This window comes from Durio zibethinus, chromosome 20, assembly GCF_047325235.1.
Source record: "Durio zibethinus cultivar Kanyao isolate XHJ-2024 chromosome 20, ASM4732523v1, whole genome shotgun sequence".
NCBI classification, from domain to species: domain Eukaryota; kingdom Viridiplantae; phylum Streptophyta; class Magnoliopsida; order Malvales; family Malvaceae; genus Durio; species Durio zibethinus.
In genome coordinates, this window is record NC_143181.1 from 2303582 (window position 1) to 2317731 (window position 14150).

At 28.5% G+C, this 14150-nt stretch overlaps 2 protein-coding genes across 2 annotated transcripts; one reads left to right on the forward strand and one right to left on the reverse strand.

The window, feature by feature from the left end:
* Window positions 1-3717: 3717 nt before the first annotated feature.
* On the forward strand, window positions 3718-4914 carry LOC111315085 (patatin-like protein 2). The gene is made up of 6 exons (XM_089749307.1): window positions 3718-3786; window positions 3896-4057; window positions 4157-4249; window positions 4306-4455; window positions 4555-4718; window positions 4806-4914. The coding sequence occupies exons 1-6, from the start codon at window positions 3718-3720 to the stop codon at window positions 4912-4914; spliced, it is 747 nt and encodes a 248-aa protein (XP_089605433.1).
* Window positions 4915-6631: 1717 nt separating this feature from the next.
* LOC111314835 (patatin-like protein 2) lies at window positions 6632-8851 on the reverse strand. Its single transcript, XM_089749581.1, has 7 exons — window positions 8585-8851; window positions 8217-8404; window positions 7910-8096; window positions 7671-7832; window positions 7275-7577; window positions 7017-7189; window positions 6632-6904 (listed from the first exon to the last, which is right to left on the reverse strand). Exons 1-7 carry the CDS (start codon window positions 8744-8746, stop codon window positions 6820-6822), a joined length of 1260 nt encoding a protein of 419 aa, XP_089605707.1. The 5' UTR covers window positions 8747-8851; the 3' UTR covers window positions 6632-6819.
* Window positions 8852-14150: the final 5299 nt, after the last annotated feature.

The following is a 14150-nucleotide window of genomic DNA, read 5'->3' on the forward strand; positions in this document are numbered from 1 at the left end:
TGCCAAAGCTATTATTCTCATGCTTTATTCATCCTCTAAGTGTTTAACAATATAATCGTACAAGATTTCCCATGAGATGTAATCACTTTTACTTTTTGTTTAGATATATGAGTTCACATTCTGAGTGGGACATCCATCATATAAACAATTTTCTTTCGAGATCCAAGTTTTTGACCTCGATAATAGATTTTATCTAGATTAGCGAGATGTAATAATAACAATGTAATATCTTCTTTGATCATCAAGGTCATGTCTATCTCGTTGAATATAAAACATGTATAAGCAGGATCCCAAAACTGAACTAGAGCTCTTATAAGTTTGTTTTCCATAAGCACCTGAAGGAGTGAAGCAATATGACTATATTTTTCCTTAAAAGCCATCTTTTTAGAAATTGTTACATGACGTCAAATCTCGACCAACTTAAATATGTCATTTTACTAAAGCCCTAATTTGATTTCTTCAAGCAAAGTTTTCTTTTCAGATTTTTTCAGATAGTTTCTCATTCTACTTTAGGTTTTTAACGATAGAGTTATCACCTCATTATCCTTTTTCATACATGGTGGGCTTCAAAGCTGAGAGCATCATAATGGTGTTTTCAAAGCAAGACAAAAAATTTTTTGACTAATATTAGCACATTGATAAGCACATCCTATATGCAAGTGTTTATGATGGTGCATGATCATGATACAAAAAAAAGTAAAACAAATTAGGGTTAATAACTGTATTAAAATAAATATTCCCTTATCTGTCCTAATTTAAGGTATAATCCATAAAAAATGGTATGGCTCTATCTAAGGTTTTCTTTTTAAGATTCACTATATGCAGGGTTTGATATTTAACACAGGCTAAAAAAGTTCTCAAATTGATCCTCACTATCATCCATTTTGGATTAATAAGGCCTTCAATCTTCACTCATAATAGGTTGCCAACGAAAAATGTTCAATTTGAGTGAAAAGTATTTTACTAACACAAGTAGAGACATTATAACCTCACGGAAGCAAAGGTACTCTACTCCCTCTTAAAAAGGGACAGATTTAGGAGTCCGACTATAAAGTTCATGCATGAATGCAAATGTGCACGTGTGTGAGGGAACATAACAATTATTAATCGAAATAAAATCAACAATATAATTGGCAACAATACAAAAACAAATAATAAATAAAACTAAATGAAACCATTAAATTTTTTATCTTATTGTCACTTTAAGATGAGATAAGGAATTAAACTTAAATATCAAAAAGACTATAAAATCAAAGTTTGGATAACACATGTTTAATTTTTGGCTTGACTCTCTAACATCACAAATGAAGTCGCCAAGCTGTCATAACAATTTTTCGTCCGAGGGGCTTGATTACTAGACTTGATGAAATTTATAGAGTTACCACCAATCTTTTTGTAAGATGTGATAGGTGACCTAAAAATATTATCTTTTAATAAAAATCTTAAAATTAATTAAGATTTACAAAAAGATGTTTAGGTTTATGGAATCAGTATTAGGTTCAGAATGCAATTATGAGTAAAGAAAGTATTAGCATTCTCATGTCGCCCGTTCGAAGAATAGTACCAATTAAACATGTGTTATCCTTTAATTTTAACGATATATTTTTTTATATTTAAATTTAATTTCCTTAAATTTATTTACGAAAAATATTTTTTTGTTGTGAAATTATTATTATTATTATTATTATTATTATTATTATTATTATTATTATCATATTCTATAAATTCTCCAACGCTTTAGCAAAATTTAAAAAAAAAAATTATTTAAGAAAAATTTTGAAAAAAATTGACCATTTACAAAGTTCTGAAAATTTCATCTTAGGACTTTTTTTTTATTTATTAAAACTATTTTTAGGATTTTCCGATTATTTGATGAAATTTCAAAGTTTTATTAATTGATTTTAGAATTATCCCTACTTTTCAATGAAATCCTAAAAATTTTAAACAGATTTTAAGATCATTCCAACTTTCTGATAAAATCCTAAATAAAATCATTTTTTATTGATGATAATTAAAAGATCTAATTAAATATTTTGATTAATTTTTATTGTGATTATTTTTCTAGTTTTTTGTTATTATTTTTTCTTATTATTTAAATAAATCTTTATTTAGTAAAAAATAAAAAAATTTTAATTATCCTAACTCTTTAGTAAAATCTAAAAATATTTTTTTGTAATAATTAAGAGATTTATTTAATGAAATATTTTTATTATTATTTAAATAAATATTTATTTAGTAAAAAATAATTTTTAGATTATCTCAACTCATTTGGCAAAATCTAAAATATTTTTTTTACTTGCATTAATTAAAAAAAAAATTGAACACTTTCAATTTTTTTAAAAAATTACATTTTTGGAATATTTATTCAACTAATCAATTATTATTATAATTTCTTGAATTATCCTAACATTTTAGGGAAGTTTAAGAAACATTTTGCTTGTAAGAAAAACTCAATTCAAAATTTTTGTTTTATAATTAATTTTTTTATAATTATACTTTTTAAGATTTTATTCATTTTTATTTTAATAAACCTACCCTTTATTTTAATTTTCTATTTTTACCATTATTTATTTATTTCTCAAAAAAATAAAATAAATAATAATATCATAAAATAAATAAAACAAAATAAAATAATCAAATCAAATCAAATCAAATCAAAAAATAAAAATAAAAAAAGGAACCCCACCACTGTGTCGAGTTAGGCATGAGTCCAGACGCAAATCCCGACGCGGGTCAAGTATAGGTCAACAAATCAAACGCAAATCCCGACGATAGCATTTGTTTTTTAGTTTTTGGCCAGTCGCCATTGTGCCATCATCGAAAACTTCAAATAGCCCTAGTAAATTCAAACTATTCCTAAATCCCAGCTTAATTTTCAAATTTTGGTAGTCGAAAAATTCATCCGATCGTAAAAAAATTTAAACTTTTACAATTTCCAACGACCCTAAAAGATTTTTAAAAATTAAAAAAAAATCAAAATAATCCTTTTTGTCTTCCAAATCTTTTTCTGAAACTAGTTTTTTTATAAAAAAATTTCCAAACACCCTGAATGAAAAGAAATGTTCTTGGTTTTATTGGTTTTGTTTTTTGAGAAAAAAATTTTGGCTTTTTTTTTTGTTCTTTTACTAAAAAAGGACTATGATTTTTTTTATTTCCTTGTGTTTCCTTTACTCTTCTAGGTTCTACATTCTTTGCTTGTAAAAATTGGCTCTATTTATGGAGTTCTCTGATATTCAAATCTCAAATGTTTTAGGATTAAAATTTCAAATTGTCAAAGTTTATGTTGTTTCTTTCCAAAAACCCCAAGGATTTTCAAGCACCATTAAAGACTTTTGGTTCTTCCTTTCTGTAAAATTAGGCAGTAACAGAGGATTTTCAGTACATTAAATGCATTGTAACTTTATGTAAAAAATGAAGGAAAGAAAAAAATAAATGTCAGCAAAAAAAGAAAAAGGTGTCAAAAGAAAAAAATGAAAATATAATAATAATAATAATAATAATAATTTAAAAGCTTAATGAAAATGATCTAGTATGAAAATAACTTGATGAATTCAATTAACATATTCGATCAGATTTGAATGAAATTGAAAATCAATTCCAATATATTTAAACATAAGTTTGGTTTCTCGAACAAAATAAGTGTTTATATAAATAAATAAATATATATATATATATATATAAAAAGTGTCCCCAAGACTCCACTTTCATGTGCATGTAATGAATGTCATAAAAAAACAAATTGAGGATAGCTTTGGGCATCACCATTTCACAAACCAACCTCGGAAGGTTCAAGCTACCAGGTTCTAATTCTCTTCAAAACTCACCTTTCATGAACCTTTGCCTTATCATGTCAAATTAATATGAAATAGTTCCTATGATGTTGTGCTTCAACCAGGTGAAGAGTGAACCTAGTTTAGATGTCTTACTGTCGAACATATGCACCGGAACCTCAGCTGCACCAACCTATCTCCCTGCCCATTACTTCAAAACCGAAGATAACAAAGGGAACGTGAGAGAATATAACCTCATAGATGGTGGTGTGGCTGCAAACAACCCAGTAAGTGAATCTCAAAAGATACTGAATTAATTAGTAATAATTTCTTTTAGCTATAGCAATTATAGTTAAATATATGTATATTTTAATTTGGCCATTCAGACTTTAGTCGCAATGGGCGAAGTGACGAAGGAGATCGTTAAGGGAAACCCTGACTTCTTTCCAATTAAAACTTTGGAATGTGGAAGATTTCTGGTTATCTCCTTGGGGACTGGCTCTCGAAAAGCTGAAGAGAAATTTAGTGCAAACAGGCAACGGAATGGGATTTGTTAGGTTGGTTAACTAGCGGTGGTTCCATCCCCTTCGTTGATGCATTTACTCAGGCAAGTGGAGACACGGTCGACCTCCGTCTTTCTGTAGTATTTGAAGCCCTTCATTCTCATAAATACCTCCGTATTCAGGTACAATCCATGCATTTGCACTCAGCCTAAGCTTCCAATGGAAAATATAATTCTTAACTTTAATCTGCTATTTTTAACATCGTTGAAAATTGTAACCAGGATGACACATTAAGTGGGGATGTATCTTCCGTCGACGTAGCGACTAAGAAGAATTTGGATGAAATGGTGAAAGTTGGTGGACTGTTAGAGAAGCGAGTTTCTATCTTGGAAACCCGTGTCTTTGAACCTTTCACTCAAGAGACTAATGAAGAAGCTCTTAAAAGGTAGAGTAAAAACTTTTGCAATTTCTTGAGCCAAATTTGCATAAATCAATCATTTTGGATTTATTTGAAGAAATTTTGATCTTATAGGTTTGCAAAGTTACCGTCCCAAGAGAGGCATCGTCGGCAATCGAGGTCACCCAAGGGAAAGCTCATGAAGAACATCAAAATAGTGTTAAGGATTAGTGATTTTCCCTAATTGCTGCTAGAGAATATGTTGCATTAAGCTCTTGGAGCACAAATAATTCAATTTTATGATTCTTTATTCAACTTCTTTTTAGCTTTAATAAATCCCAAATTGGATAACAAATGAGAATTAATATATAGGATTTTTATCATTTTCTTTGGATTGTAAGTGTTTCATCAATAATAATTCTTAATTTCCTCAATTTTTTTTTGGAATTCAATTTACTCCCTTGTTTACAAATCGTCATAACTTAAGAACAAAAAAAATCTCATAAATTAGTTAGAGAGAGCAGTTTTTTTATGCAAAGGAAATGAAGGACCAAACTAGTTGGCTTTTATTTTATATATTATACATTTTGAAATTACTCGCATGTTGTTTAGGAAAAATTACAATTTATACGTTATTGACGGAAATGTCATTTACATATGAAGTCATAATACAATGCACTGTGCTAAATAAAGATATTTTTTTATATTTTATTTTAATGATCAAAGAAAGTGATGCAATGACTTTTTTTGGCTAATTGTCTAAGTGAAATCTTAGCAAATTAAATTTGAGTTTGACTAATTTTCTATTCTTGGATTAACAATTTAACTAAATACTCAACCTTGAAACTTTCAATGCTTTGCCCATTTTCAAAAAAAAAAAAAAAAAAAAAAAAAAAACAATGCATTGAAATAAAATGTTAAAGGCCATTTTCCCATCCCAACTTTTTCGTCAAAACCCCAACCAAATCAGGAACTTTTTTCAAGGATGTTGAAGAAAACAATATTATTTTATGTATACTTACATTACACAAGCAAAATAACAAATTCAACTTAATGAAGAGTCACTGCGATATGTTTGATTCCGATGACAAAACATCGGCTTGTTGAATTAAAAGCCAACATATATAGTTAGTCATAATAACGTATTTGAGAAAGAAAGAGAATGAATTAGCAATTTTTTTTTTCCTTAGTTTGACGCTTGTTTGTTATCAGCTAGCGGACATGTCTTCCTCATTTGACACTGATTTTCTCTATGTATATTAATTATTAACCTCTACTGGTCAACTTCGATTGTGATAGCTACCAATGGTTCCACATAATTATTTGCCTTTGACAAGTCTATAGTCAAAGGTTTAGAGACCATCAATGTTGCATGGCTGGTTCCAAAAATATGAAGGTCAAGTTCACTGGGAGGACTTAGTCAGGATATACCACCTTGGTCTTAGACCCCTAATACCTTAATTAATTAATTGGATTCAGAATTTTTATTTTAATTTAACAATGCGAACCCATAAACTATATTGGAATAATATCAAGATAAATAAATAGATTATTAGATGAGTTATTTGATTATGACATATATTAAGTCTTATATGGGATTAATTTAATTAATTTGTTCTCAAAGGCATAAATTATAAATTAAACCCTATAAGTATGAGTAAAATTACCGACTTGATCTCAATATCATCATCATGTTTTTTTTTTTTTTTTTTAACAAAAGAGGTTCAAAGTTTAAAAATTTTGAAAAAGGAAAATTTTTAAGTACTAAAAATTGAACCTCAATCTTACAAAAATTCACCTTTTAAATGGATAAATTTAATAAAACCTCTATGTTCTCATCATGTGGCTTTGATATGTTTGTGTTTGTTTGCATTATGTACAGAGCTAATTAAGCACGAAGTTATGCACAATCCTCTTGAGGTTTATAATTTTTAATGGAAAAAAAAAAAGCAAAATTAGTCTGTACGAAATATTATATCAATAAATTAAATAATGAAATTAATGATCACAAATTGATTGGAACCATCTTGGGTACACATATTATTCAAAGAAAAAGAATAAATAGAATTTTGAAATTCATTACAAAGGCAAATAACCAGGGCCGGCTAAAGACCTAAAATTTTTTCAAATTCTAGATTAAGAATATTGATTATTTGTTATTCTTTGCGGTAAGGTTTCCATGTGGTGATCTCATGTCACGAAGCCGCTTCTCCTTAGATAGCACTTCAGCAAATCTGCAGATTATTAGAAGCAAAAGTAAAATATAAGGTGCCAACAATTACATTACATATAATAAATTGTCGAAAACTCGAAATTAGAATAGTTAATTTCTATATATATACATACCTGATAAGAGCCTCTTCATTGGTACCCTGATTAACAAGCTCAAATTTTCCATTATCCAAATTCACCGTGGAAACTGGTTTTTTCAACAATTCTTCCCCAACTTTTACAAGATTCTCCAAGTTTTCTTTTGTAGCAATGTCCACAGATGCGACTGCTCCACATAGTGTATCATCCTGCATTTTTTTTTAATTTACTTTAGGTATAGATCAATTTTTATATATGAATATTTCGGAAGAAAAATAATGAATCTATATATACCTGAATACGGAGATAACTGTCTTCCGATTGAAGTGCTTTGAAAACAGTAGCAAGGTGAAAGTCGACCATGTCACTGCTTGCTTGCATGAAAACATCCATCAATGGAGTGGAATGTTCAGAGGTCAACCATCCCAAGAGACCCCATTCTGCTGCCATGTGAGCATGGTACTTCCCTTCACATTTTTGGGAACCAGTGCCCAAGGATAAAACCTGGAAGCGAGTATAGACGTTTGGATTTATAGCGAAGAAATCAGAACTTCCTCGACTGATTTCTTTTGTCACTTCATTGATGGCTACTAAAGTCTGTAAGAATCGATTAAAAATATATGATTAAGATTTTTGTGAAACTTGTAACACCAACCAATTCCATTACGTTAAAAACATCTAGAAACTTACCGGATTATTAGCAGCAACTCCACCATCAATAAGATGGAATTCTTTAACTTTGCCGGCCGAATCCTTGGTTGCAAACTGATGGGCAGGAAGATAAGTTGGGGCAGCAGAAGTTCCAATGCATATATCGGAGAGCAAAGCATTTTTGCTAGGATTGTACTTCACCTACACAATGATCATATATCAAATAAATGGCAAAGGAAATAAATTAAATTTGTAAGACGTATTGATGAGAAATGGACCTCATAGGAGGAGAAGATTTTTGGCTGGAGTTGTTTGATGTCGAATGTTGGGATGACAACATTTGTCAATGTTTGGTTCAATCGGGTTTCTCCCAATTTTTCCCTCACAATATTGTGCAGATATTTACCGTCATATTTCGGGCCAGTTAAAGATTTGACCAAATTCGTAGCTGGGGCAAATGGTGAGCTGTTGTATAATTACAAACAAAATGATGTTAGCTGTAAATACATGATAAATAATATGCGCAAGACATTTATGGCTTTTTTCTCTTTCACAACTACAAAGTACAAGGTCGAGATTGATTACCTATCTTGGGGAAAGATTTTTGGGCAGTGTTGAAGATAGAAATCATTGATATCTTTGGCAGCAAAAAGAGGACGATTGCCCTCATTCGGATTTGGGGTAGTTAGCATGGCAGTCACGAGGCCACCAGTACTAGTCCCAGTAATGACATCAAAATAATCTGCCAGTCTAGCCTCCTCTCCATCCAGCTTCTGTAAATTGCCATAGTGCCAAAAATGAAATTAATTAATATACAAAGGAATTATATCAAAATGTCAACAGCAGTATATTCATATGCACACACCAGGCAAAACTTAGCATTTTTTTTTTTTTTTGTTTTTACTTAAGAATCCAAATATCAATGAATATATTCAAAACAATTTTCTCGCTACCTGAAGCTGAGACTCTAAAAGGGCAAGAATAGTTCCGGGGATAAGCCCCCTAATTCCACCTCCATCGATACTCAGAACAGTAATTAAGTTCCCATAGGTGGGAGCTTGAAGGGGTGATTTTGGACTTGCCATAGCAAAATTTTCTTGTGGTATACTTCCCATTATGATGAGAGATCGAGAGTTTGTTGGGTTTGAGGATTTTAACTATGAGAAAATTCTATCGAGAACAAGAATAAGATGTCCAAGCTTTGTGTTGTTTGATGCTCTTGAGGAATGCATGTCATGGATATTTATAGACACTTCCAATTATCTCATCAACTTTGAAACTTTCAACCATGCTTTCAATAATCTTCATGCAAAACAAATCTAAGTACCTAACTCGAGGCTTGCAGTTTCTTGGATCGATCGGCGAAGCTTGGAATGAAATCTCAATATACGTTTTTAGCCACACTGAGCATAACTTGGCTGCAAACGGTTGACCAAATAAACAATTGAAAATTCGAACTTTTAAGGAGACTTGTTGGTTTGAATGGTTCGGATGAATTAGTTCTGAAAGAGTTAACCCAACCATATATCAGATTACTTTTCAAAATCGTCTTCCCCAAATTCCATCACTTTTCAATTTGAATTTTGAACACGTGAGACTCGACAAACTAATGTTCAATCGTAGTGTTTTTATTTCCAGATTCATGGAAAGCCTTCCATTCAAGCAACAACTGTACGGTTGTCGATCGCCATCTAAAACACTGGACTTGAAGAATTAGTAAGCAATTCTTGAGGAGTTATACATAGAGGAAACTTTCCGAAGGGAATAAAAAGTGAGAAAAGTCATCTATGTTGCCTATACTATTCAAAGGTGACCATGCACGTCACTGGCCAATGATCACTTTCACTGGTGTAGCAATCAGTTGCAAAGTCAAACAATCATGGAAATGAGAAATTTATAAACAATTGCACTAAAATTTAATTTGTGATATAGCTGAAGCTTGGATTTGATTGATGCCAAACAAATTTATTGGTTCCGATTTATGAATTTTCCCATTAAGATCTTGCAGTTTAATACACTTATATATATATATATATATATATATTGTCATAATAATTTTTCATTGGAGGCTCAACCACTAAACTTAATGAAAATTCATATAGTTGTCGTAAATATTTTTGTAAGGTGTGATTAATCATTCAAAATATTATTTTTTAATAAAAATTATAAAATTAATTAAGATTTACTAAAAAATGTTTAGGTCTATAAAATAAGGGTTGGATTTGAGAATAAAATTACGAGTGAAAAATGTATTAACACTCTCATGTCGTCCATTTGAATAAAGGTACCAATTAAACATATGTTATTCCTTAATTTTAACGATATGATCTTTTTTATATTTATATTTAATTTTTTAAAATTTATTTATGAAAAATATTTTTTTGTTGTGAAATTAGTATTATTATTATTATTGTATTTTACAAATTTTCCTACATTTTGACAAAATTTCAAAAAAATTAATCATTTACAAAATTCTCAAAATTTCATTATAGAATATTTTATTTATTTATTAAAACTAATTTTAAGATTATCTCGACTCTTTGATGAAATCTCAAAATTTTATTAACTAATTTCAGAATTATCTTGATCTTCGGTGAAATCTTAAAAATTTTAAATAGATTTTAGGATCATCTTAATTTTTTGACAATATTTTAAATAAAACCATTTCTTATTGATGATAATTATGATATTTAATTAAATATTTAATTAACTTTTATTGTGATTATTTTTCTTATTTTCTATTATTATTTAAATAAATCTTTATTTAGTAAAAAATAAATTTTTTTGAATGATTCTAACTCTTTGGTGAAATCCAAAAATATATATTTCTTTGTAATAATTAAGAAATTTATTTAAAGAAATATTTTTATTTTTAATTTTTTTATTATTTAAATAAATATTTATTTAGTAAAAACTAATTTTTAGACTATCTCGACTTACCAACAAAATCTAAAAATATTTTTTTTTACTTACATTAATTAAAGAAAATTGAACTAGTTCAATTTTCTTTAAAAATTATATTTTTAGAATATTTATTGAAATAATCAATTATTATTATAATTACTTGAATTATCTTCATACTTTAGCGAAATTCAAAAAATATTTTGCTTGTAAAAAAAAAAATCAATTCAAAAATTTTTTATAATTATACATTTTAAGATTTCATTCATTTTTGTTTTAATAAACCTACCCTTTATTTTAATTTTATATTTTTACCATTACTTATTTATTTCTAAAAAAAAATCATAAAATAAAAGAAACAAAACAAAATCAAAAAAGAAAAAGAAAAACTCACCATCGAGTTAAGTCAGGCACAAATCCATGCATAGATCCTGGAATGGGTCGGGTATGGGTCAGCACGCCAAAACGACGTCATTTTGAAAGGGCTATAAAAGGCCAAAATCTTTTTTTAATTTTTTCCTTTTTCCTCTTTCTCTTTACCTCAGAGCCTCTATCTCTAAAACTCAAATTTTCTCTTATTGATAGCCTCTATTTTTCAATTTTCGATCAATATTCGTCGTGTTGTCGTCAAAGACTTCAAACTATTTTCAAATCCCGATTTAATTCCCAAATTCTAGCAGCTGAAAAATTTTTTCGATCATAAAAAAATTTAAACTTTTTCTTTCCAATAGCCCCAAAAGATTTTCAAAAATTCAAAAAAAAATCAAAATGATCTTTTTTGTTTCCTAAATCCTTTTCTGAAACTATATTTTAAAAAAGAAAATTCCAAACACCTTGAATGAAAGGAAATGCTCTTGGCTTTTTTGGTTTTGGTTTCTAAAAATAATTTTTTTTTGGTTTTTTTGTTGGTTCTTCTACTTAAAGAGGACTGTGATTTTTTTTACTAATGTGTGTTTCCCTTTTTTTTTTATGTTGGCAAAACACCCTAGCTCTATCTCAAAATATTGTTTTTTGTCTCTGTTCGTGTGTCTTTTTTACAGCATTTTTCTAGGTTATTCTTCTAAGTTCTTTGTTCCTTGATTGCAAAAATTGGCTCTATTTATAAAGCTCATTGGGATTCAAATCCCAAATTTTTTGGGATTGAGATCTCAGATTTTCAAAGTTTATTTTGTTTTTTTCTAAGGCCTTCAGGGATTTTAAAGCACCATTGAAGACTTTTGATTCTTCCTTTTTGCAAAATTAGAAAGTGACAGAGGATTTTTAGTGTATTAAATGCACTATGACTTTGTGTAAAAAATGAAGGAAAGAAATAAATAAAAGTTAAAAAGAAAAGAAAAAGCTATTAGATAAAAGAAATGATGATAATAATAATAATAATAATAATAATAATAATAATAATAATAATAATGATAATTTAAAAGCTTAATGAAAATAATTTGGTATGAAAATAACTTGATGAATTCAATTAACATATTTAACCGAACTCGAATAAAATTGAAAATTAATTTGAATTTATTTTAACACAAATTTGATTTTTAAAACAAAATAGATGTTTACAACTATCCCTCTTTACACATTACTGAGAATTAAGAATAAAGTAAAGACTGAAAAACAATAATTTTGTCTGGATGATGTTATGAATACGAACACCATTTTTTTTTGTTGAAAATTTGGAATGCTTCTCTAAACAGAGGCTTGACAATTTTTGAAAATTTAAAGGTTCCTCTAAGTGCCATAATATATAAATCTGTAAACCTATAGCTAGACACAAATTAAAGAATCACCACTAATCTTTTTTCTTTAAATGTGATTGACCACCTAATGAATCTATCATTTCAAGGAGCTCTTAAGCTTGACTAAGGACCCCTAAAAAATAGGTTTTGATCTTCTAAAAAAAACTAGATTCAGTAGTTTGATTATGTGTGAAGAAGGTTATAACACCCCCACAACTCTTATCCTAAGATGGTACCATTTCATTTTAAATTATCCTAACAATCATCTTAGTTCTAATGGTTTTTATTTTAATTTTTAAATATTGAAAATAATTTTTAAGACTTCTCCATCAATCTGGTAGAATTCTTAAAAATATTTTTTCATCTAAGAGTATTAAAGAATCCTATTTGTTTTCTTGAAAAGGCTCCGTTATCGAAAAACTTGATCAATTATTTCTTTAAAATTCTTCTTTGTCAAAAATATATCTAATTCTTTCACCATTTGACCAAATTAAAAATATTTTCTCACCTAAAAGTATATTAGATAATCATCCATTTACGATTATTAAGAATTTTATCCTCGAAATTTATTCTTTAATTATAAGTTTTATTTCTAAATTTTTCAAATTTGGGTTTAATTTAGAAAGAAAACTTTTCACCTGAAACTCTCATAGAAGTTCAACCATTTATGATTATTCTTGAGACTTCATCTTTAGATAATTATCAAATATTTTCTCACAAAATTTTAAGTTATATTTTTTAATTTTTATTTGGAAAAAGAATACAATTATTTTTATTGAAATTTCGTCTAAATTCTTTCACTATTTGAGTTAAATTTAGAGAAATTTCTCACCTAAATTATTTTTTAAAAAATTTACCCTTTGAAATTTTTAAAAATCTCATCCTTGGATAATTTTTCATTCATTCCTAAAATTTCATTAAACTTGTTTATGTATTTTTATTATCATTATTTTTTATAATTTTTTTTATAATTTTTTTCTAATTTTCCTAAAAATTTATTCATGTAAGATATTTCAAAAATAAATAAGTGATAAAAATAAGTAAATAAACAAATAAACTAGACTAAAAAATAAATAAATAAAATTGGAAAGAAAATACTAAAAAAAAAAAATTAGGCTTAGTTTGGTTGGTACCGTGGCTTGGTTGCAGACATAAGAAATTGCTCAAGAGGCGCGGCTCTAGACTTGGCTTGATGGCTTAGGAAGTAGCTTGAGAGGACAGCTCACGGGTCAAGGCGCTAAGGGTCAGGTTGGCGTGCGGGTATCTCTCGAGTTGACGTAAGGATCTAGGAATTTTTTTAAAAGGCAAAATGACATCGTTTTTTCCAGGAATAAAAGCTTCAATTTTTCCTTTCTTCCTCAGATTTTTTTTCCCCTTCTCTCTCTTTAGCTTTTCTTTTCCTCATTCTTTAAAACATATGAAAAACTGGATGAATCTCAATAAATTTTTGAAAAACAATACCGAAAACTAGGAATGATTGTTAGAAGGTATTCGAGATCTGAGCTTCTTGTTGGATACTGCGAATGGCCACTGACAAGTTGCTAGAATCTAGGCTTCTTGTCAGAAACTAGCCAAAAATTTTAAATTTTCATTGAAAAATTCAAATGGGTTTTGAAAATTTCTAGAAATTTCCAAAAAACACTAACTTGAAACTTCTTAGCTTCTTGAACCCTTCAATGGCACTGTTTACCCTAGATTAAATCAAATCCACTCTAATAAATCACCAAATATCCATGAAAAACAAACTTCTTCCCAATCTAAAATCTCTCCACTAGACTAATTATTTCTGCTATCCCTTTTCTGCTAATTCCTCCCTTTGTCTCTATGTATATTGGAACCAACTTATAGATGAAAATCAAAGTCTAAACAATGTTTCAACTAGGAT